Source organism: Panthera onca, chromosome C2 (assembly GCF_046562875.1).
Source record: "Panthera onca isolate mPanOnc1 chromosome C2, mPanOnc1 haplotype 2, whole genome shotgun sequence".
In the NCBI taxonomy this organism is placed as follows: Eukaryota; Metazoa; Chordata; class Mammalia; order Carnivora; family Felidae; genus Panthera; species Panthera onca.
Window position 1 is genome coordinate 122,017,888 of NC_138347.1, and position 26,593 is coordinate 122,044,480.

A 26,593-nucleotide genomic window follows, 5' to 3' on the forward strand; every position below is an offset into this window, starting at 1 on the left:
TCTCCTATCTCTCTCCCTCTCCTTGGGCCTCCCTATTCCCTAAGACCTAACAATACTGAAATTAGGCCAATTAATAACTCTACAATGGCCTCTAAGTGTTCAAGTGAAAGGAACAGTTGTACGTCTCACTTTAAATCAAAAGCTGGAAATTATTAAGCTTAGTGAGGAAGGAATGTTGAAAGCCAAGACAGGCTCAAAGCTAGGTCTCTTGTGCCAAACAGCCAAGTTGTGAATGCAACAGAAAAGCTCTTGAAGGAAATATAAAAAGTGTCACTGCAGTGAACACATGAATGAGAAGAAACTGCAACAGCCTTACTGATGATATGGAGACAGTTTGAGTGGTCGGGATAGATGATCAGACCAGCTACAACATTCCTTTAAGCAAAAGTCGAATCCAGAGCCAGGCCCTAACTCTTTCCAATTCTATGAAGGCTATCAGAAGTGAGGAAGCTCCACAAGAAAAGTTTGCAGCTAGCAGAAAAAGAAGGAAAGAAGCCATTTCCATAACACAAAAGTACAAAGCGAAGCAACAAGTGCTGATGTAGAAGCCGTAGCAAGTTACTTAGAAGATCTAGCTAAGGTAATTGATAAAGGTAACTACACTAAACAAAATTTTCAATATAGACAAAACAGTCTTATATTGGAAGAAAATGCCATCTAGGACTTTCATATCTAGAGAGAAGTCAATGCCTGGCTTCGAAGCTTCACAAGACAGGTTCACTCTCTTGTTAGGAGCTAATGTAGCTGACTTTAAGTTGAAGCCAATGCTCATTTACCATTCCAAAAATCTTGGGGCCCTTAAAAATTATGCTAAATCTACTCTGCCTATGCTCTATAAATGGAACAACAAAGCCAGGATGACAGCACATCTGTATACCACATGGTTTACTAAATATTTTAAGCCCACTGTTGAGACCGCTAGAAAAAAAACATTCCTTTCAAAATATTAATGCTCACTACAAGGTACCTGATCATCCAAATACTCTGATGAGGATGTACAATGAGACTAATGTTTCATGGCTGCTAACACAACATCCATTCTGCAGCCCAGGAATCAAAGAGTAATTTTGACTTTAAAGTCTTGACATTTAAGAAATACATAGCTATTAAGAAATACATAGTGGTTCCTCTGATGGATCTGGGCAACATAAATTGAAAACCTTCTGGAAAGGATTTACCATTCTAGATGCTATTAAGGATATTCCCAGTTCATGCCAAGAGGTCAAAATATCAACATTAACAAGAGTTTGGAAGAAACAAGTTGATTGCAGCCCTCATTGGTAACACTGAGGGGTTCAATACTTCAGTGGAGGAAGCAACTGCAGATGTGTTGGAAAGAGCAAGAGAATTAGAAGCAGAGCCTAAAGATTATGACTGACCTCCTGTAATTTCATGATAAAACTTTAAATTCCATGACAAAACTTTAATGGATGAGAAGTTTCTTGTTATGGAGCAAAGAAAGCTGTTTCCTGAAATGGAATCTATTCCTGTGAAGATGCCATGAAGACTGCTGAAATGACAACAAAGGGTTTAGAATATTACATAAACCTTAATTGATAAAGCAGAGGCAGAGTTTGAGAAGGCTGACTCCAATTTTGAAAGAAGTTCTACTGTGGGCAAAGTGCTATCAAACAGCATCACATGCGACAGAGAAATCATTCATGAAGAGTCAAGTCATGTGGTAAACTTCACAGTTGTCTTATTTTATGAAACTGCCACAGCCACCCCAGCCTTCAGCAACTTTAACCCTGATCAAGTCAGCAGCCAAACACTGAGGCAAGATCCTCTACCAGCAAAAAGATTACGACTGGCTGAAAGCTCAGAAGATTGTTAGCATTTTTTAGCAATGAAAACTTTTTTGGTCAATTTTATTTTTAACTTTTTTCTTCCAAATTTTAAAATTCTAGTTGGTTAACATACAGTGTGATATTGGTTTCAGGAGTAGAATTTAATGATTCATCACTTACATGTAACACCCAGTGCTAAACACAACTGGTGTCCTCCTTAATATACATCCCCCATTCAGCCCATACCCCACCCACCTCCCTCCATCAACCCTCAGTTTGTTCTTTATATTAAGAATCTCTTATGGTTTGCTCCCCTCTCTCTCTTTTTTAATCCCCTTCCCAGATGTTCATGTTTTGTTTCCTAAATTCCATATATGAGTGAAATCATATGGTACTTGTCTTTCTCTGACTTACTTTGTTTAGCATAATAAACCCAGGCTCCATCTACATTGTCGCAAATCGCAAGATTTCATTCTTAGCAATGAGGTAGTAATTCTTTCTTTCTTTCTTTCTTTTTCTTTCTTTTTCTTTCTTTCTTTCTTTCTTTCTTTCTTTCTTTCTTTCTTTCTTTCTATCTATCTATCTATCTATCTATCTATCTATCTATCTATCTATCTATCTATCTATCTAAGTTACTGTCAAGTTGGCTGACATATAGTATATACAGTGTGCTCTTGGTTTGGGGGGTAGATTCCTGTGATTTATTGCTTACATACAATACCCAGTGCTCATCCCAACAAGTGCCCTCCTCAATGCCCATCACCCATTTTCCCCTCTCCCCCACACTTCCTCATCAACCTTCAGCTTGTTTCTGTATTTAAGAGTCTCTAATGGTTTGCCTCCCTCCCTCTCTGTAACTATTTTTTCCCCTTTCCTTCTCCCATGGTCTTCTGTTAAGTCTCTCAAGTTCCACATATGAGTGATAACATACGCTGTCTTTCTCTGACTGACTTATTTCACTTAGCATAATACCCTCCAGTTCCATCCACATTGCTGCAAATGGCAGGATTTCATTCTTTCTCATTGTCAAGTAATATTCCATTGTATATATAATAGCACTATGAGGAATTTATCTGAAGGATACAGAAGTGCTGATTCCTAGAGGCACATGTACCCCAATGTTTGTAGCAGTGCTTTCAACAATAGCCAAATTATGGAAAGAGCCTAAATGCCCATCAACTGATAAATGGATAAAGCAGTGAAGTATTTTTAAATTAAGGTAGGTACATTGTTTAGAAATAATGCTATTGCACACTTAATAGACCACAGTAGAGTGTAAAGATAACATTTATACACAATGGGAAGCCAAAAAACTCATTTGACTCACTTAATTGTGAACTAGCTTTATTGTTGTGGTCTAGAACCAAACCCACAATATCTCTGAGGTATGGCTGTACAAGTTTCTTCACCATTGAGAACTCATGTGTATATTTTCTAAAAAGGCAACTTCATCAGTGTAGTTGTACAAGCCCAAATCCTTGGACTCATCCTTGACTTGCCTTTCTCTCACTCTTGATAACTCATTCTTTAGCAAAACATCTGAGTACTATCATTCAAAAAGATCCAGAATGTGATCCATTTTTATCACCTCCACTGCTACCAACTGGTCCAAGCCATTATCTCTGTTCCCCTGAATTACTGCAATACCCTTTTTTTTTTTTTTTTTTTTAATGTTTACTTATTTTTGAGAGAGAGAAAGAGTGTGAGTGAGGGAGGGGCAAATAAAGAGAGGAAAGACAATCCCAAGCAGGCTCCGCACTGTCAGCACAGAGCCTGACATGGGACATGATATAACGAAGCATGAGATCATGACCTGAGCCAAAATCAAGAGTTGGATGCTTAACTGACTGAGTCACTGAGTTGCCCCCTAGCCTCTTAACTAGTCTCCTTCCCCTTTCATTCTGTTCTCCATATGGCATAATGATTACTCCTATTAAAACATAAGTCTAATAATGTTAATTCCTCTCCTTAAAGCTCTCCAATGCCTTTCCATCTTTGAATCAGAGTAAAAGTTTTAGAATGGCTCACAAAGCCCTAACATATCTAGCTTCCCCATGACCTCTTTGTTCTAAGTTCCTATGATTACCCCTTTATGTTTTCTTTCCCCACTAACCAGAAGAGCTTTCTCTTATCTCTTGAATACTCTAGGCATGCTTCTGTTTCAGGGCCTCTGTACTGGCTGCTGTTAACTACGCATCACTATTAACCCAGATTTCCACCTGACTTACTCTCTTATCATCTTTAGGTCTTTGCTCAAAATGTCATTTTCTTAGCGAAGCCCTCACTGGCTAGACTTTTTAATACTGCAACTCTCCTCATAAGCCTATCATCCTCTATTCTCTTTACCTGCTTTATTTTTGTCTATCTCATTTATAATCATCTAATATAATACATATTTTTTTTATTTATCCCTTTTAAGCTATGAAAATCCATAAGGGCAAACATTATGGTATGCTTTATTCACTACTGTTTTCTCCAGAGCCAAGGATCTGGCACACAGTAGGCACTCAATGAAATATTTATTGAATGAATGTATGACTGCAACAATGAAGTGTTCATTAGCTATCAAAGAAAAAATACTGCAGAACCCTGAGTGTAAAAACATGAACAGGTGAAAATCAAGTCAACCTAAATGTATTATTGAGGTTTATGTTTAAAACACCACGTATGGGCGCCTGGGTGGTTCAGTTGGTTAAGCGTCTGACTTTGGCTCAGGTCATGATCTTGTGGTTCGTGAGTTTGAGCCCTGCATCGGGCTCTCTGCTGTTAGAACGAACCCTGCTTTGAATTCTCTGCCTCCCTCTCTTTCTGCACCTCCCCCACTCACTCTCTCTCAAAAATAAATAAAGATTAAAAAAAAAACCCACCATCTAAGTTTCTTTTATATTGTTCGCAGATATATGAACTGGAACATTTGATATCACATGGAAGTTGTGTAGGCTGTATGTATCTGTGTATATCAGGTCTCCAAGAGTGGACAATATCTAATCAAGTTTGGAGAACACAAGATGGAATTTCAGAGATGAATTTGCTAATAATCTATTATTAGTATTCTTGGTGGAAATTTTAGAAACCAAGAGCAGTGGTTCTTAACGTAATTCAGATGGTAAGACATGGCATTCTTCGAAGAACACCATTTATTAAAAACATTTACTCCATGTATTAATGAAGGTAGTAAAAATGTGGTCCCCCGACAGAGGCTCTTAAAGACTAGAGGAAGAGACAGACAAAAGTAAGGACCACACAGTGTGACAGGTGTTACTCCTAAGGTGATTAAAAAAGCACAATAAGGGAAAAGCTCAACTGAAGTGTCTAGAAGCTTATAAATGACTTCCATAAAGAGCTCATACTGGATCTGAGGCTTAAAAGACAACAAATCACACAGGTAAAGAAGGAAAGATGGGAACTTCTAGGAAGAGCACATGCAAAAGCACGAAGGTAAAAGAGCACAAGTTAAAGCAACTGCAGCAGCCAGTCTGGTGAAGCGCAGCTGAATGGCTGGATGAAAAAGGAAGAGACCGGAAGGTCAAGAACTCATCTGATTTCAGTATACAGCTAGAAAAACTTCTACTTATAGAAGATGACTATACTGCAACATAGCATATAAAACCAGATCACAAGCACACGTGCATAAAAAACTGTCAATATAATCATGACTGATTGCTGAATGTCATACAGTCTCATTAATCTAGTTGTAATGAAGATAAGTTGTATACTATCTCGTTAGCATTTATGTAAAAAGGCATCAAAAACTTAGTAACTTACTTAGGAAAAACCCTTAAAATTGAGAAAATTCTATTCATTCCTTTTCCAGTAAATTGGGAAAAGACTACTGTTTGATTCTAAGTGGCAGAAATATTTGATTCAGAATACTAGTGTCCATATTACAGAAAATTTGGGAGGCATTCTTTCACACACTAAAGTCATATAACAAGTGGAACTAGCAGTCTTGGCTATCCAGAAACAGCAAAGAAATAGAAAGGTAAGCAAAACATTTGCTGAACAACCAGAGAAATCCAAAGCCCATGCATTTTCTTCAGAGAGCAAAGTCCTGAAGTCTTCCATCAAAGCCTTTTAATTTTAAGCATAATTTTAACAAACACAGTACCTGTTTTCTCAAAGTATATGTGTAGTAAAAAATGGAGCTGAGTGATGGAGGTGGGAGTGTGATGTTACATTATGGTTCACTGACAGCACAAGAGATTTAAGGTAACAGCCTAAATATAAAAGGGATAGAGAAAAACCATATAAAGCAAACACAGGAACACAAAAAAGCACAGCAGTCCAAGGCATTTTAGCTGGGGAGTAAACAGCTGCACACACTCATAAGCGGCCCTGAAAACATCACTAAATCAAAGCACTACATAATAATTAATATTATCAATGGCAGCCGCAACTCATCTAGAAAATGTTCACTTACGTTCAATGAATTCTTTTTTAGAAGGCAGGGAAGCATGTAATACATTTTGGAAAAATCCATCAAAAGAGTTAAAACAAAAAGCATGGATGCTTAAAACTGTACGCTTTGGTAAATAATCTTTAAACTTCATGTAAGAGAGCTTATTCCTCCAAAGTCATTCCAATAGGTTAAATTTCTTAGGGTCTGAAAACAATGTAATTTCTATGTGTCTATTTTATACCTACGGCAGCATAATCATTCTATAGAATTTTGTCCTCATAGGATCACTAGCTAGAGCAGAGGTTCTTAAGAACCGTAGATGAACTCTGGATCTACAGACTCATTGAAATTATATGCAAAATTCTATGTCCAGTTTGTATGTGTATTTTTCTGGAGGAAAGAGGCCAAAGCTATCACCGGATTCTTAAAGGGCTAAACCCAAAAAAGGCTTTAGAATACTAGTTTACATTAGAAAATACTTTAAATGAGGAAAAAATAGCTAATTTATTCATGGAGAACAACTAACTTACCTTAAATTTTATTTCAATGTACTAACATAATTAGCTTATTATGACAGTTATTTTTTACAAAGCTGCTATGTATGTGAGAACATTTACTTAGTATTCAACATAAGCTGTAACTTCTAAAACATTCAAAACATATTTAGCTTAAAAAATGGTCTGCAAGGCTAAGGATGTAACGTGTTGCTCTTTATGCCATAACAAATTATGACTGACTATTGATATGCCATAACAAATTATGTGGGTGACAAATAAAAATGCCTTTGGTTTCTTCTACCTTACTAATACAATTAGTCATATGTAGTCATTCTGGTTGAGCCATAATAAGGAATTATGAAACAAGTTTTCTTATCACTTTACTCTTTAAGAATCTCCACAGAACCATTCTACTTAACTGAATCTACGTTCTCTTGAAAGTATCCTACGGCTGTTGTTTTACCATTTCAGAATTTATAGCGGAAGCTCTCTGAACAGATCTTTACCTAACAGAGCTAATGGATTAACAGAGACTCTCCATGTCCTTGTGAAACATTAACAAATGATGCTCATGGGATGCTGAATGCTTGTGGTTGCTAGGTTACTATCTATTAAGCCTGTACTCTATTGTTTCCACTGGTTAGGCTGTTTTGTTTGCCAACCCTGTTGGGTTTGTTTTCAAACCTGTTTAAGCTATTTTTCCATGTTCTAATTATAATTTACTTAAATATATGTAAAGTGACAAAATAAGTGCCCCTTACTAAGAGGTTTATTGTTTATTTGAAAATCAGGTGAGTGCTTTGAAAAACACCAAAAAAGGAGACCCACACCTGTATAAATAAAGCTGATTTACATGGGGGTGAGACATCTGTAAAAGATTAGGGGTGACTATCATGAAATCTAATAAAATTCTGTACTTGGATTACTTTTCAAGTATTTAAATTTGGAAAAACTTTGGAGAAATCAACCAGAAAACTGATACAGTATAGGTATATTTGCAAAATAAAGACAAAGGGAAATCCAATCTATAGATCCATATTCAAAGAAAAGATCTTGGTTCTCTACCAGAAGATCTGGCAAACAAATATGTAAATATTTAAGATATGTATGCACATTTTTGTCTGTTTTAAAATGATTCTTCCTTTAAATGGCCTTTTTGGTTAAGTAAATTTCTTTGTATCCTGATCACCTTGAATAAATGGGTTCTATGGAATATGGTCCATGATTTAGATATTAAGTTCTTCTTGCTATGATACCAGCAGGAGCTAATGGCCTTCTGTGGATCATGTTTGACTCCAAGGGAATGAACTTAAAAGGTGGAGGTTTTAAGCACTGTGTCAGTCCTCTGAAGGACAAACTTTGCTTCTCTGAATCCCTCAGAGATGGATTTCTTTATCCAAATAGCCCATTTGTGCTTTCTCAGGAAGTCAGTCACTAAAATTTCCATTTTGAAGTTAGCTTGGCCAAAAGACTAGAATGAATGTGGTATCTGTACAGGAATCACAATCTGTGGTGTGACTGTGGAAAAACTCTGGCTGATGTTATCCAGCAAACCACTGAAATACTCTCATTTATTAAGTACTGATTCTTACCAATTTGGCTCTGAGAGTTAAAGAAATTTCCAAGTTCTAGATGAATCCTGGGATTTACCAGGGATTTTTTTTTTTTTTTTTTTTAGACAACAGAGCATATGTGAGGAAAAAAATGGAATTTACATGGTGTCATTTGTCAAATATTTACTATATCTTTAGTGTGTATGCATCACTGCGAGAAACTATCAACTACAGTAATAAAGTGAAAAGGTTCACTGGAGTTACATTAAGCAAAAAAGAAATCTTCACCGCGGACCAGGAAAAGACCCCACAATAAAGCATAAACACAACTACCTGGCTGTTTGTGGTAGGTGAGCTCTCTGCTTGTTAAGCAGAACCACCGTTTCTTGAAATTCTTTTTCCCAATCCGAGTTCTTCCCTGAGCTCTTTTATACATCTCACTGCCAAAACAACAGATGTAAAAATTTAGCTACAAATATTAAAGTAGTTCATCCAAAACAAAGAATTGTTCTTTGATTTTAAATGACATGAAAGGCTGAGTAAGATTGTATATTACATATATGAAAATGTCTTTGTCATCCATAACTTTTGCATTTATTTTGGCCATGCTAAGGGAATAAAGTTTTTAACTAATTTAATATTTATAACTGTGCTATTCAGACCTAAAAGGGCCAAACTCACCTGAAGTTTCCCTTTAACTTCCAATGATAACACTACTTCAAGACTGAAGTTTTCAAAGTACTACTCTAATACCTGTAATTTCATTCTATTTGAAAAACTACTCGAGGAATGTATGGACAAGGAATCATGCCCATTTGGCATGAGGTTCATATGCTACTGTAACTTACCTGATGGATGTTACTTAGGCAGTTCTAAGATGGAACAAAACCCGGATTTCCTCACTTCCAGACTCCTGCTTTTTGTACTTACGTAACGTCTATACTGACACATGACTTTAATCTCTAAATTCATTAAATTACCCTTCTTTCAGGTGCACAGGCTCACTCGTACCACTGGACTCTTTAGTTTCAGTAGATGAAATTTCATCCAAGAACTAAACAGGGAAATGGGCAAAAATTATACTTTGTGATAACATACATCAAAAATTCAGTTATCTTAAATATCACTAATAATATTGTAAAGTTCTTTACTGAGGAATACATATAATTATAACTTCTAAAACAAAACACATATTTAATTGTACAGGAAATCCTAAGTTACACATTGGCTACGTATTTTAAAAAGTTTATTCTCAAGTTACTTAAAACTCAGAATACATTTCTCTGTAAAAATAGCTCAATCTACGATCCCTAAACTATGACTCTGAAATCTATAAAGCTGTGAATAAAAAGAGTTGTTTTTATTTTGTTTTTGATTTACAGAAAACTCATTTGAGGGTACAACTTAACTTGAACTAGCAAAGGCTATTAATAGTCTGTATTTATCCTACTTACTGTGAATATTCACACACTGTACTATATAGTATGCTTGATTATGGGGTGCTACCCCGGGCCACACTAGGGTGTAATATAATACACAGTATATACCTATTATCTTTTAAAATTCTGAAATATTTCTGGTCCCAAAGATTTTAGATATAGGATCGTGAACCTATATTTTAAGTCAGGGATCACCAAATTATGGTTCAGTGGGCCACATTCAACCTGCAGCCTGTTTCTGTAAGGCCTATGAGTTAAGAACAGTTTTTATATTTTTAAAGGGCTGTAAAAACAAAAACAAAAATAAAAGCAGAGAAGAATATTTACTCTTTTATAGAAAAGACTTTGCTAACTTCTATTACATATAACTGACTTTAGCCTGGAGAGATAGTACTCCATAATTATGACTGAAGTGTAACTGGGTTCTCTGGAATAACCTGGAAATCTAATCTCCATTTATAAACTTCCTAGGGGGAATGTGAGAACATGGTGGCTCAAGAACATTGGAGTACCCATCTCTAGCAATGGCAGGCCACCCCTGTGAAGAGCAGTTAGCTTCATGAATATGCTACCCTGACTGGTCAAGAGCTTCCTGGCATGCGGTCATCTCTTCATGGGAAAAAGAAATTAGTATTTCAAGGAACAATCCTTGTTCTTAGAGAGGAATCCTATCTTGCCCCATAAATGAATTACCTACTTGTTTAGTGCTTGCTTTTTCCTTTATACTGTTCTATGTTGTCTCACGTGGGACAAAAAAACAAAACAAAACAAAAAAAACAAAACTTACATTCCAATAGGGATAACACTGAGGTACAAATGCCTAATCTAAAGTAGAATTGTGGGCAGTCATATTTTCTTAAGACTGGCTATAGACTGCCCACCAGAAGCCACACTTACAATTTTTTCTAATGTTTACTTCTAGCATGTAAGAAGGAAATCTTGGTAAGTAAAGGAACAAGAACAGTTTCTTTTGCTTTATATGTGGTGATACAGAACAAGTACACAAGGGAACTAAAGAAGTGTCCTATCCTATCTCCAGTTCTCAAAAGAGGGACTGTTCACTAATGGAGTCACAGACTTACTTAAATTGGTCACAGACTTACTTAAATATTTCATTTCTCAGTATTTGCCTGAAGGCACTGATCTGTTTACTTGAAAAATACTTATTATTTACTTATGACAATTATTACATCTAGTATTTGTTATATTTATATGGAGCTAGGAGGTAAATACAATTATATCAAGTGAAAGAAAACACAATAATTAAGATGGACTACAGGCAGGGTGAATATAGGTATTTGCTCAGGGCCATCCCTGTCTACAGCTGTGATCCCAACATTATCCACAGTGTTCATTTTCACTCTTTAAAGTGTCGAGGTTTGCACACTAAATTATATGGTCACTCTGTTTATAGAACTATCCAGGTTACCCTTGCTAAACTCTGTGGGAATAGTACACCAATACAAAATGAGAAACTGGGCTTCAGAGGCTTCTACAATTTCTAGCAATGCATATATCCAGACTTAGTAAGTAAATAATAAAGAAAACTTAGATTAGGGCAAAATATCCTATGCTGGTTTAGGAGTCTAGAACCAAATCTGACATAGGAAATGTATTATGGTGATAGCCCAGGAGACTGCGAGTGGGTGACACAGGACAGACAGATCAGGAACAGGCTAAACTCCTGGGACTCTTAACTACTTTCTCCACTGACATTATCAACTCTACACATTCTGATTTTATCAGGGGAAAAAAAAAATCAGCTGCTACCATAACCTAGGTCAAAAAAGTGGGAAAACAACCCTAAAACAAAAGACAGTATATCATAATCTTGCCAACAAAAGTCTGCCTACGCTGTCCCACAGATGTTTCAACAATGTCCTACAAATAAAAGGGCAGTTTTTCCTCCGCCTATCCTTTTGAAAGCCTTTCTCCTCAAAAGCCTTCAGTGATTGCTTAAAAAGACTTTGATTGAATTTGCACAATTCTAGATGAAAAATTCCAACTGGTTTTATTTTTTAAAAAATCATCATTTTCATCTACTGACTCCCTATAAGAATTCTAAGCACATACACAAAAAAGTGCAAACATACACTTCATCAAAATAGACCCCTGGCAGTCAACTGTGAATCAATCATGCTATAGAAATTGAGTGACATCTTCAAAATTTGGCCTAATTTTGATTCATTAAATCAAAATTGTGATAAATAAAATACAGTACTTCCTTCAAGCCAAGTTTAGATTACTTCAAAATAACTTTACAAATTTTAGGGTTTTACAATAATGCTACATTTTATTTAGAATGATTTAGAACTCAAGACTCAAGAAATCTGGGTGCCTGGGTGGCTCAGTTGGTTAAGCATCTGACTCAATTTTGACTCAGGTCATAATCTCACGGTTTGTGAGATCAAGCCCCATGTTGGGCTCTGTGTTGACAGTGCAAAGCCTGCTTGGGATTCTCTCTCTCCCTCTCTCTCTGCCCACCCACCAAAATAAATCAATAAGCTTAAAAAAAAAAAAAAAAGACTCAAGGAATTACAGATCCTTTCAAAACATTATCAGTTTCTAAGTACAGCAATTTTTGTATGTTATAAACCTCACGTTAGGATATTAAATACTGTAGTCTTCTGTACATTTTAATTTACAGTAACTTGCCTTAAGTTACTACCATAAGCCTACTATATTTTATAAAATGGTTGATAATTCATGTATTTTTTTACTATACATCAAGCATCATACTAAGCCTTTATCCCTAGATCAGAGGTTCTCAATCAGAAGCAATTTTGTCCTTCACAGAACTTTGGCAATGTTTACAGACATTTTTGACTGTCAAATCTAAGAGCATCCTACCAGCGTCTAATCGGTACAGGCCAAGGATACTGCTAAACAGCCTACAGAGGCACAAGACAGCCCCTCATAATCAAGAATTATCTGACCCAATTGTCGATAGTGCTGCTGGTAAGAAACACTAAATCTAGCTTAGTAACACTAATTTGTGTTACTAAGACACTGGCAATAGCAGCTGTTGTTAAACATTTAGGTATTTCCACAGCTAAAAATCCCATAGTTTTTTACGGGAGAAGAAAGGAAGAAAAAGATAGCTTTTCTACATTTGATGTACAATTTAAACATTATTTTTTTAAACTGAGGGTTAACTTCTAGGAATAATATGAAATGCTATTTCCCCAATGCTATTATGATAAGAAATGTTACTATTCCCAGAGTAAAACAATCATACCTTTTTAACTGCTATAATATATCGTTCTTCTTGAAACATTTTGAAAAATTCACACATGAATGTCTCTTTGAAACTTGACTAGGAAAAAAAAAACCACACAGAATTCACATATGTTAAGTAGAGAACTAAGAATATAATGAACTGTATTTTTAAGCTGAGGATTAAGGCCTAAAAGGAATCAATCATATATTTCAAGAGAGTTATAGGACTTGGAGGGGGATTTCTTTCAACAGCTATTAGATGATATGGCACGAACAGATCAATAGAGGTTCTTACATCTGTTCACTAGACTCTCTCCTCCACTTAGATATATTAGTTTAAATGAAACTTCTTTAACAGATGACTAAGACACAGCAGCCATCTAAAAGACAGCTACTGCATCTGTGTATGCGTATTTTAATTTGGAAGGGAATGAGTGAGAGAGGGGGATAAGGTATAACAACATTTAAAAGTGTGAATACAGGGGCGCCTGGGTGGCTTAGTCGGTTAAGCGTCTGATTCTTGATTTCAGCTCAGGTGTGGAGCCTGCTTAAGAGTGTCTGTCTGTCTGTCTGTCTGTCTCTCACCCCCTCCCTCCCTCCGCCTCTCTAACTGCTCATGCATGTGCTTGCACTCTCTCTCTCTCTCTCTCAAACTTGAAAAAAAAAAAAAAAAAGCAACAACAGAAGTGTGGCCACAAAGCAGAAGATGTAAAGACTTACCTTGCTTTTGGACAGACTTCCCCAGCTTCCCAATGTTTGAATGGTTTTTGAGATGAGAGTTAATGTTCTAATTGTCTGTGCATCCTAAAGAATGTAAAAGCGACACAAAACTGTTAAGTTTTTAGGAAACAGAATTTGTGTAAAAGGTAGAATAGAGTGAATAGGCTACGTTGCTTTAAAACAGTGATTCAAAAATGTTGATTCAAATCACTAATGTAGTAAAAATCTAGCTTATGATGGGCACAACTCACCAGTAGTGTATATGTTGCTTTGCACAACATGGCAGGTTGGATTACCTAACAAATTGCACTCACTCTTGAAAGGTCAAGCAGGTCTACATTTTCTACATTGGAACTTAAAATGACAGTTTCCAAATTTTCTGTACTCCACCCACCTTCTAATCCTACTCAATAACAGATATAGCTTCTACAATCAATTATTTTCATCATGGAAGCAATGACCTAACTAAACTTAGGAAATGAGAAGTCACCTGGTTCATGTAGGATCTTAGCAGAGGATAACTACCCGGATCTGTTATCCAAGCTATTTTTTAGCCTGTCTACCAGAAAAAAGTAAATATAAGTAAAATTAATTAAACAGTTCCCTGATGAGTCCTTGTCTCCTTCCTTTTTTTTTTAAACTGAAGTATAATTTACATATAGTGAAATCACCAGATTTTAAATGTACATAACCTAATGAGTTTCCACCAAACCATGTATCTGCATAACCAATTTCCTTATCACATAGAGAATATCTTTATTTTGGAGATTCAAATAAACAAGTATCTTCCATCAAAATTTACATACAGAAATGCTCTAGGTTTTTGGTTACATTCCTCAATATTTTAGAATTCCCACACTGGAAATAACAGTGAATGTGAAGGATAAGAGACGACCAAGATGTAAGGCAAACTGGAAAAAAATGGAGCATCTGGGATATGATCATTATGATATATTTATGAAACAGTTACACACCTTATAGTTATTCAGAAATATTTCAGCTAGAACATGTAAGATTCCATTATATGTATAAAAGGTCCCTAAAATTTTCTGCCTTTGAAGAATATAAGATTCTTAACAATGGCTAATAAACTGAATTTGAACTGAATTTCATCAAGACTTCCCTGTTCAAATTTGTTGTTTTTTTTAAGTTTATTTATTTATTTTGAGAGAGAGAGAGAGCAAGAGTTGAGGAGGGGCATAGAGAGAGAGAATTCCAAGCAGGCTCCGTACCATCAGAACAGAGCCTGATGTGGGACTCGAATTCAAATCTGTGAGATCATGACCTGAGCCAAAATCAAGAGTCAGATGCTCAACCGAGCCACACAGGTGTCCCCAAAAATTAGTGTTTTTAAAAAATTATTCAGGGGTGCCTGGGTGGCTCAGTTGGTTGAGCGTCTGACTCTTGATTTTGGCTCAGGTCATGATCCTAGGGTCATGGGACTGAGCCCTGCATCAGGCTCTGTGCTGAGTGTGGAGCCTGCTTGGGATTCTCTTTCTCTCTCCCCATCCCCCGCCCCCAACTCACACTCTCTTAAAAAAGAAAAAAAAGAGTATTCATTCATGTATATGTATACAAATGTACATGCTTAAATTTGTGTATATCTTTAAGCCATGTAATGGCTTTAAAATGTAAAAACTACATTTACCTATTTTTTAATCTTCTGCAATCTGATTTTCTTGTACTCTACAAAAACTGGCTTCTCAAAATTCAAAGAACTTCTAAATGTAAATCCAACAACCTTTAACTGGTTCCCCTCCCCAACCACTCTGTAACTTTCAATACTAGTCTTGACAATTCCATCACCCTGAGGTCCCTGGGATTACTCCTTGCTCTCAACTTCTGTAGTATGAATTGTCTAAACTACTTACCTTGGTACTAATCAAGTACTAGTTTAGATTATGTACCTTATGTATTTGCCCTATTCTCCTAATTAGAACGAAAGTTCTTAAGAAGAGGGGATAAGTTTACATTTAAAAGCAAACTAAATAAAGTTACATGATACAGTATGAACCAGTCCTTCTAGCACACTGATTGGAAAAGTGACCCAAAATACAAAGTTTGTGGTTAGAAGGACTTTATTGCAACATCTGTTACAGAAATATGCAAATCCAAGTCTGAATACAAGGGAGGGTCACAAACTCAAAGGTAGGAGTTCTGTTTATACCCAGAATGCCGCTGCTAACTTTTTGTGGCCTAGAATTCTGCACAGCTTTAGTAACAAGGCCGGAGAAAGGACAGTCCTGTGAACGAAAGGACACTGACCCACTCTCTGCTGCAGCTACTCACAGCCTGTTTGTCCTTTGGCAAGAAAGGGTGTGCTGCTGCAACAGCAGCAAGGTTCTTCTCAGTTCTCAGAGTTAAATGAGTGGGCAATGTCATGCAACTGTGAACAGGAAGGGTGGCCTTCAAAGCCCAGTTTAACTCTAAAACCCCTGTGCCTTCCCTACCCTGTATTAGTGAAGTTTTCTAAGGGCAGAGAGTGTCTTCCTCATCACCACATCATCAGCATTGAGCACCAGTGTGTGCTACATTATAGGTGTTAGAACACCTTAAGTGCCCTTGCGGCAGGAAAGAACAGGGGTGAGCTCAAAGACTGGGAAGATTGAAGGAGACGACAGCATTCCAGTCTAATTCAGTTCAAATTGAGTGAGATCAAATCCTATTTCATCAGCTGTGTGACCATGGAGAAATTACTCAATTGCAATTTTCTTATCTGTCAATGGGGATGATAATAGAATTGACCTTACAGGGAGGACTAAGTAAGTTAAAACACAAAGTACTTAGAAGAAGGCCTAGTACAAAGCCCTAAGTAAATGTTGGCTATGACTATTACTTGCTACACAAATTAGCAATGAAAGCAATTAGATAAGATTATAAAATAGAACATAAAGGGTTAAAATCAATCAGCAAAAATATTCTGTATGACAAGGAAACAAACAGCAAAAATAGGAGTTTTAAAATGTTAACACATAGATCTACACAGTACACATTCAGATATAAATAAATAGGATTTCAGAATGTTTTTAAAGTTTTAAATCTCATATATTTATAATATCAGGTGGATAAAAAGTAAAAATGTGGAGATACCAAACAAATTATATTCCAAAGTTTCTACACCTTTCAGAAATAAATCTCTTCAAATTTCTGTGAGATTTAAAAATACCTTTAAGATTAAACTAAACCTGTAACTCATGGAAAACAAGCAAACAAACAACCCTACTACTATGGAAATTTACACACACACACACAATAGCAAATATAATGGTAAATATAATGGATCTTCTCTGCAACTATCATCAAGCTTCAACAACTATCCACATTTTATTACTTTTGTATAATATCTTTTTAATAACAAAAAATAGAATTTTTAGCCTTCTCTGAAAGGCTGAAATGGCTAAGAAAAATGCCAAGTAAATTTAAGTACCAGTTACAAGAAAGCCAAGTGAAACTGGCTTGTTATTTTATCTTTTTTAAATAAAAATAAATAAAAATGGAATAAAGCTTTGAGAAGAACAACACTTACTGGATGATGAGGTCGCAAATGAAAAGTATGAGGTGATACTACGGCTACAGCAAAGAAACGAAGAAATACAAAGCTGCTCACTGCAGAATACTGAACATGAGGGTCATCTGCAGGAAAAAAATGGTGAAATGTCATGCACAAAAACACTGAATTAAAAAACAAAGATGACAAAGTGAAAAATATTGAAAAAAACATAAACTAAATAGGAGATCAATATAATTTGTCTAGTGGGGATTGAGTTGATGAAATGGTAGTAATGATTATGACTAAATTAAAGTAATGATTATGACTAAATTAAACCTCTGGCTAAAAAAATCAGAAAGGAACAATAAAAAATAATTAATTAATAAAATGAAAGGCAAAGCTACCAGGTCTTCAGAAATATTTTACTTTGGAAAATACCTCTTTGCTCATCTGCAAGAAGAGGCTCCTGAAATTCCAACAATACAAGTGGTATCTAGCACTACCTCGTGGTTATACTGAAACCCTTAAGACTAGGATACATTATTTTCAGTTCTAGGATATTGTTTCAATTTTCCCTCAAAAGTCTTGATAACATCAAAGATGATGCAATAAAAACAACCAAGTGAAAATCTTTCCTTTAAAAAAGATATCAATATTCCATATAAAAATGAAGATGAACTGAAGACCATTTTTGTTTTTTGTCATTTCACCTACAGCTTTTGTTTCAGACTGGAGTCAACACTTAACCTGACAGTGAGATGACAGATGCAAGTGGTGAGGGGGGAGAAGGTCTATATTTGGTTTAACTCTTGTAAGTCACTCAACAGGTAATCATGGGCAAGTCATTTAACCTGTGCTGCTTTAGTAATTGCTGTCCACTCATTGTCTCCTCCCTGACTTTCCACTCACCTTCCTAAGGTAACAGAAGAACAAATGGGAAAATATGAAATGTTTTCTAACAACAAAACTATCACTACTGTAGTCTACTGAGAATATGAAAACATACGAACATTTAAGCCAACAAAAAGAATAGAAGACACATTTGCATTTATAAAAAGCCATAAAATGTGTTTTAGATCATTTCTATAATCATAATTAAACATACTTTAAGGCCAAGATCAGTGGGTGGTGTAGAGTACAATGACTATTGTATGCTTTGTATTCTTTGGAATAAGCCAGACTCAGGTTGGAGACCCTTCTTTCTGCTGGCCATGTCTTGGACCTTGGGCAAGTTACATAACTTTTCTAAATCTCAGTTTCATTATTTACCTAAGGGGAGCAGTACCCATGAGTGAGTGTGAGCGTGAGAACAGGAGATCACACATATGGTGGTTGTGAGCATGAGAGCAGGAGACAATGCATATGGTAGTGTAGGCATGAGAGTAGGACTGTGTGTGTTCACAAAATAAACACTCATTGTGTTTGTCATGATTTAACTCACTATTTAAAAGTATAATTTCAGTGAGCATCTTGCCATATGTTTAATGTCTCTGCTCCCCTTATTTGTGTTGTAAAAACTAGATTTAGTATACTTACTTGAAGTTGATTATGTCTTTAGTAGAATTAGCAAAGACATCCAGGGCTGAATTTATACACGTTAGTTAGACAATTCAGTCCCATAACTTTACCACTGGGTAAATTTAGTGGAGGGACAGATAACTGTATACACTGTGTGTGCACATACATACTCATACACTTGAAAGAGCATGGTAAAATAGCAAAATTTCTTCAGATGGTTACAGAAATACGCTTATACTCTCACACGGCTGGGTAAGACTAATAATTTAAGTAGCTACCTTACCTCCTCTCCCCTCCCCCTATTACAGGCAGATCTGGAAAAACAGCTATAGCAAAGTTATTTACTTATCAGATATGCATAAAAGTAGAATAACTCCAAATATTGACAATCAGAGATAGCAACGTTTCTAAACAAAGCCTTGACATAGCCACTTTTGCAAAATTAAAGCATGTGTTGATTAACATATGTATCTCAAAATTCTAGGTCTATTGTAACAGAGATGTTTCTAATGTCTCCAGACATTTCTATAAAATTGTAATTTCTATAAAATTTCTATGTAATTTCTATAAAATTGTCCTACCACCAAAACCTTAGCATTCACAAACTGTCAAATCCAGTCATGGTTGTACTGAACTAAAAATTCTCATTATTTAAATGCACACAAGTGACAAAAGTAGCTGGTACAAATTACAAAGGTGTTTTTGTTTATTACATTTAACAATCTCGTAAGTACCTAGTATAAATGTTTATTATGTTACAGTTCTAAATGTTTGCCTTTCTTAAAAATAATGGTGATTTTTTATTTGTTCTTTGTATAAAGTTGTCATTATATTGAAAGAAAACAATTTGTTTTGAGACTGTAAGGAAATAAAAGTAGATGTTTCATTAAAAAGCTGTATTTATTTTGAAAAGATTGTACCTATAAACCTTAAACATTGTACATAAGCCAAATCCACAGTAAATCTACACAACAATATCCAATACAGAAAAAGAAATGGCATGTTTTAGTAAAACAAGGCACTTACTAGGAAATCGCTGAGTAGCCATTTGCCTTAGGGAATAAAAGGTATCACACATTACAGTGGGGCAGCTCATACTTGATTTTACAATCGTACTGAATAACTTGTCTACGTAGTAGCGCAGATTCTCCTGTAGGATTTAACAAGGGAAACATCAGGATTTTAACTTTTATACATTTTCCACAGCCTTTACAGAAAACAATGCAGTGAAAATGAGATTTGGCAGCTACTATCTAGTATTCTAAAGTTCTGCTTCCCTTCTCTAAACTCACTTAGTTAAAGGACAATTTACATCCTGACTTCATTTAACAAATGAGATTGAGACTAGCTAAATATAACTGGTGAATGTATGGAAGAAACTTCACAAGAAGCAACAGAGAATAAAATGATCTGAAGAGAAATCAGGGAAATAACTCAGATATGCAGGCACATGGACACTGTGGCAATTTTATCTACTGCAGAGAAAACTTGTGACTCTCACATCATTGTTTTCCCAGAGACAACGAAAATGCTGATTGACCAAGTCATTGTGCCACTTAGCCTGATCAGTCTGACCCCAAAGGAATGGCTAGAATGGAGGCTGCAACCGGATACAGCCTTACTCCACTACTGTTCCCAGAGCCAAAGAGAAGATAATCAAGAACAAAAATAAAGTGAATCCTAATGAGGAAATAACAATATTCTAAAAACGAGACATGGGAAATGCTGCTAATAGTATGAGCATTAAGTAAAGAATAAGAAGCACTACATCCTTCCAGAGAGCATTATGGAAGATCACATATGGGAGAAGGCCCATTTTAATGTAGTCATAAAGATCACAAGGACTTACCTTATTGTTTTCTACATTATCTCCCTCTTTCAACTTAATAGGATCAATTTCACAGGATTTTGAGGATTCACATATCTGGAAAATCGATTAATTTTTCATTTAATTGCTCTTTTCCAAATAATTTTGCAAAGTGAAAAGAACTATTCTTTTTCTGATAATTTTAAAAAGTTAAAATTGTAACAAAGTTTATAACCCCCATCCAGAGATAATGTGTACAATACTCCAAAAGAACTGTTAAAATGTATTTCTCATGTATCTGAAACTAGCTAAAAACAGAAATCCAGTAACAACAACCATTATGTAGATTATATTCAATGTGCCCTTCAAGTAAAAATCCACTGATGGAAAGGTAAATCATTTATCCTGCTTCTGAAGTGTTCACCCTTATTCTTTCAGTAATACATGAACGGGTGTATCATTCCTGTCACTAGGTTACTTCATGAAGGGAACACTATTTCATAAGGCCACACAGACTATTATTATCAGAGGTATATTCGGTACCTCATCTAGAATAGGTTTTAATGTTACTTTCAGGTAGTGCCCTCCCACTATTTTCATCATCTCATCCAGACATCGGGTAGCCAAGGAATTTCCTCTAAAAATTGTATTTGCATCTCTGAAATACAAACAGAAATAAGGTGAAACCAAGTGCAGTAAACAAAGGCTAGGAAACCAATAATATGAGATATGTGACTCTGGTTATACATACAATTTTAGTAATTTTTATCATCCATTTAAAAGCTTGTTGCCATTAGGATTTTCAAACTTACCCAAACTACTCACCAAAAATATTAAGTTAAAAAAAAAAAAAAGCAAACTATATTTATGAACTACAAAAGTGGAGTATGTGCGTGTGTGTAAGACAGTACTATGACAGGAAGGGGAAGTGACCTGACTGCTTTTCATAATGTCATACCTGTGTATATAAGGGTGATACATAACGGGTGAAGGGAAAAAATAACCCTGGAATTTTATTTGTGACATGTGAATCATTACAGGCAGCAGCAAAGATTAGTAACAGGAAATTTCAATACTGAATAAAAAAAAAATCCTTCATTAACTGTCAATGTTGCTGTTGGTGGATGCCATTTGCTAACTTGAACTGCCTTTTATTTCTTGCTAAGCAGTTCCTTTCAGACTCCTATCCAGTGAGGGTGGTCAATACAAAAGAACTCAAATTACAAAAACAATTTGGCAAACTCGGATGCAATTTTAACAAACATAATTAACATTTGAATATAACTCTTACTGTGTATCCTTCAAGTCTAATTCAGCCACTGCAGTGGCAAAAGGAACAAGTTTATCGTGATGCAGCAGCAGTCGGACAAGGGGCAAAACAGCGTCATTTTTATCTCGACAAATTTCACCCAAAATGTAAGCAGCTGAGGCAGATATCGGCTAGAATATAGAAAGGCAGAAAACAAGCACAAAATCAAGGAAATATGACTAAATGTTCAATCACTAGCCTGTAAAAGCAACTCAAGCATATTCATTGACTATTACTGTTGCATAGAATATTTAATTTTTTAAACTTTTCTCAGAGATGAAATTTTAAGCACTTACTGGAATCAAAGTACTGTGGTTCAGATAAATGTATATACTGACTATTTTAATAAAACTTGATACTGTGAAATCTTTTCCTAACTACTTACAGAATTACTTTAGCCTTTTCATATTAAATTATACACTTAAGATTTTTAAAGTACCTGAACATCTGGTGACTTTAGCAGCAAAGTTTTCAAAGGACCATAGTACTCTGAAGGAAGTACGTAGTCTTCTGTATAACATATATTTAATCTAAGAGACCCCAGATCATCAGTTTTAGATGACTTGTTTCCATTGTCTCTTGGTTGTAGCAAGTACCTAAAGTAAAAACACAATCAATTCCATGAGATGAGAATGAGCATCTAAGTCAATGAGGTAAACAAACAGCTAAGCTATGAAAAGCCTAAACCAAAAAAGTGAACTTAGTACTTAAGTTCACTTAAGGTTAGGACACTTTATAAGTAGTCAACTACCAATCTTCAGGGGTTTAATACTGGTTGTATATTGAAATGGAAGGCTTTATATAGATTTTTATCTGGGAAACAAAAAGTACAGGTAATATAAAAATTAAGATCTCAAAAGCACTGAATGAGAGTTTGATTAGTTTGCAGATTTAGGAAAAGATGATAAAAAGTAAAACATTTAAAATCCAATGCATAATCAAAAATAACAACTGAATTTAAGAAATACACATTTAGCTGAAATAGGTAAGACATACGACAAGTAGGCATAAATGATCTTGTTTTAAAGTAAATCTTATAGGGGCACCTGGGTGGCTCAGTCAGTTGAGTGTCCGACTTCGGCTCAGGTCATGATCTCACGGATTGTGAGTTCGAGCCCCGCATTGGACTCTGCTGACAGCTCAGAGCCTGGAGCCTACTTCTGATTGTCTCCCTATCTCTCTGCCCCTCCCCGACTCGCTCTCACTCTCTCTCTCAAAAAAAAAAAAAAAAAAAAAAAAGAAAACCCACACACAAAGTAAATCTTATATATGTAAAAATTTGAACTTATTTTTTACATTATTAAAGGAGTAACAGTGTAACTACACTGAAAATATTTTTATCTGCAGAAATCAGATTTACACGATTTTTTTTCAGGTAAGTAGAAGGCAAAAAATATATATGTAAATATATATGCAAAAACAGAGACAGCTTTAAAGTTTTCCAAGGAAAGAGAACTATTTAGAAATCAAGAGAAGTCGAGCGCCTGGGTGGCTTAGTCGGTTAAGCATCTGACTCCTGGTTGGAGCTCAGGCCATGATCTCATGGTTCGTGGGTTCGAGCCCCATGTCAGGCTCCATGCTGATAGTGTGGAGCCTGCTTGGAATTGTCTCTCTCCCTCTCTCTGACCCTCTCCTGCTCACATTCTCTCTCTCTCAAAATAAATAAATAAACTAAAAAAAAAAAAAAAAAAAAGGAATCAAGAGAAGTTTGTAGGACCAAAATCATAAAACTATTAGTTATTTTTAAAGACTTTGTATCATGGAAATTTCAAAATACATACAAAAGTAAAGAAGGTAACATATACTGAACCTTCCATGTACCCATCATCTGGCTTTAGTTATATCACTGATTCAAGGCTATTCTTGTTTCAGCCATACCTCTCTCCACTCCTCCCCATCCCATTCCTGTCTCATTTTAAAACAATTTCGAGGCATCTTATAATTTTATTTATAAATATTTCAATATATATCACTATACATAACTTTAAAAAACCATCATTATATAGTAAGTGTTCAAACTCTCCTAACCTTTATCATAAACAGTTTTCCACAGTTTGTTCAAATCCAAGGTCCATAGACTGTAACTGGTTGACACTTAAGTTTAATCTATAGATTCCCTCTACCCCCTAAGAAATTGGGTAGTTAGAATTTTCCACATTTGGGATTATGCTAAATCTAACTCCATCTCCATGATGTCACTAACATGTTCTTTGCCCTCTCTGTACTTCCTGTATAATGGCAGTTAGATCTAGAGGCTTGGTTAGATTCAGATTTGATATTCTGGCAAGAACATTTCACTGATTGTATAGTGTTGTATAGTTCTACCAAAAGTCACTAACGTCTGCTGCTCCTTTTGTGATATTAGCAGTCATTAATGAGCACTGCCTAGAGTCAGATTGCAAAATGATAGTTTTAGAATTCTATCATTCCTCCTTTGCCTACTACCTGGAATGCTTTTTATAAAGGTCTATCAGTAATTTTGATATTTACTTTTGGTGATATTTAGATATTTATCATCTATGGCCTTCCCATAGTTAGATACACTAACTTGTTTAAAAACAGAAGGTAGCAAGGGTTTAATAGAATATTCATTAGTTCTGAGAAAGATATAATTAAAGACATAAATGGGAACCAGAGAACCAAGCAAGCAAAATTTATAAGATGAGGGGATGATAATAAAGGGAGAAGAAATTATACAGAAATTATATCACTACCCACAAAAGAGGAATCTCTATCTCAAAAGACCAGCCTTTAGAATTTCTACTCTCCCATTTGAGAAATAATGACTTAAAGATTTGTCTGAGAAAATAACTGCAAATAAGCCTGTTAGCAAAAGTTACCCAGAAGTACCTCTACGGAAAAGTCTAGTTGGTTGATCACCCAACATTTTGACAAGGGCATTACTTTGGTCAATTTCCACAATCCAGTATATGTTTTGTAGACCTGTAAATTCAGATACCTTGCTTTATTTAAATTTAACTTGAACTCCAATGATGAGCACAGAGACTGACATATTTAAAGCAGAAAGCCAATTTCTAAGTTTAAGAAAAGAAATACAAAAGTCAAGCAGCAAAAATACCTGTACTTTTTATTGCAACCAATATGTTTTCTTATGCAAATGTTCATTCACAAAAGTAGGGAGAAGACTGACAATATTAATAATGAATACCCTCGACTCACCTCATTTATCACTTGTCTTCAACAATTATCACCATCTCCCATCTGCAACTAATATACTTTTTTGTATCTGTTAACACAATTTTTAGTCAATTTGACTAACCCATTTTTTACCTTTTGGTAAGCTATTTGGAAAGCCATGTTATCAGAAGGTACTATGATGAGTACAGGGATACAACAGAGAGATTGAAATAGTCTTAATATCTCAGCTAAGACAGTAGTTTTGCTAAGGAAATAGTAATACTTCTAGAACAGAATCTCCATCCCCCTTGACTGTACTTAAATGGGCAGTACCTACCCATGTTTGCCTCTTTGAAATCCTTTCTTATTGTTCTAAAATTCCCCTTCTATTTTAACTAGTGTTTTTCATGTGTAGTAGAAAAAAATTACCTGTACTACACTTACAACTTGGTTCTGCCTCCCTAAGATTGTATCTACCCATCTTAAATCTTAAGCAATGTCCCCATATTCAGTCTCTTTTATATGTTGAATCATTGAGAGGAAAATTACTGTACCAATTTTACAGTCATAAAAAGGTTTTGCACACGTTAATTCTCTGACATGGAGGGGACTGGTGAATTGAGACTGAACAAGACTGCCTCTAAGGTTCTCTTTATAACATTCCAAACAATGGAATACTGGTGTGAAAACAAAGGATGCAGACAGAAACTCTGTAAGTACTGCTGTGGAGGAATGGTGACGACAACAGCAATCACTATAATGAGGAGAGCATGAGCTACACCCACGGCCACAGCACTCGTAGCTTGCTTTCATTTATGAGGATGAGTGCATTTCATCCTCTAACAACTCTGGGAGGCAGGTACTATTTGTACAATCCCCTTTATAGCCAGAGAAAGCAAAGCCAAGGTGGTGGAATAACTTGTCCAAGTTATGACAGATGTGGGATTTGAACCAAGGCAATACATTTCCAGAGTCCATACTCTTCACCACTACCAGGGGTCTACGAATATTTACTGACGTTCTACTAAACTGCTAGGTGAGGAAAGCAAGGTGCAGAGCAGGATACAGTATGTACCCATTTGTGTAAAGAAGGGGACAAAGGATATATATGTATTGGGTTGTATTTCATAAAATATTTCCAGAAACTCAAAACCGTGACTGCCTCGAAAATGTGGAAATGATTAGCTGAGGGACTGACACAAGGCACAGATTTCTACCTTTTGAACTGTGAAGCATGTGAGTAATTACTGATTCAAAAAAAATCAAGTAAAATTCTATTATCTACAAGGTTAAAGTTGAAACTAGCTACTATCAACACTAACAAGCTACTCACATCTGACAGAAGTTTCAGAATAAAGAACACACATCATCACCAAGGAACTGAAAGCTCAAGATATGAATGGGGAATGATTGAATCATGCTGTAATTTGAAAATAAAACTAAACTGGAACCATTACAATCAGTTTTCAAGAAAAACTACAATAGACAAATACTAACTGGAAATTATGTGAAAAAGGAAAGCAATTTGAAACTTTTCAAATGATAGGATTACATTATTGGTAATTATCCTCTTTCCTACTACCAAGATTAGAAAGAATATGCCTGAAATCCTAAAGGTAAATAAAGCTTTTCCTGTGTTTTCATGCAGTTACCATCAATCCCACAAGGGGGTGCCAGAGCTCTACCAATGACAAAGGAGCCTAAGAGTTTAATTTCT

General features: G+C 35.6%; 1 protein-coding gene across 2 annotated transcripts in view; it reads right to left on the reverse strand.

The window, feature by feature from the left end:
• Positions 1–26,593, reverse strand: part of RASA2 (RAS p21 protein activator 2) — a 123,019-nt gene that overhangs the window by 16,722 nt on the left and 79,704 nt on the right. The window contains exons 10-19 of one of the 2 annotated variants that reach the window (XM_060638821.3): positions 22,178–22,334; positions 21,721–21,869; positions 20,973–21,087; positions 20,472–20,546; positions 19,649–19,772; positions 17,141–17,247; positions 13,615–13,698; positions 12,914–12,991; positions 9,217–9,290; positions 8,570–8,676 (exon numbers count right to left, since the gene is read on the reverse strand). In XM_060638821.3, the coding sequence (XP_060494804.1) occupies positions 8,570–8,676; positions 9,217–9,290; positions 12,914–12,991; positions 13,615–13,698; positions 17,141–17,247; positions 19,649–19,772; positions 20,472–20,546; positions 20,973–21,087; positions 21,721–21,869; positions 22,178–22,334 (1,070 nt within the window). Of the gene's footprint in view, positions 1–8,566; positions 8,677–9,216; positions 9,291–12,913; positions 12,992–13,614; positions 13,699–17,140; positions 17,248–19,648; positions 19,773–20,471; positions 20,547–20,972; positions 21,088–21,720; positions 21,870–22,177; positions 22,335–26,593 lie in introns of both variants that reach the window. The other variant, XM_060638820.3, reaches the window with a different exon arrangement.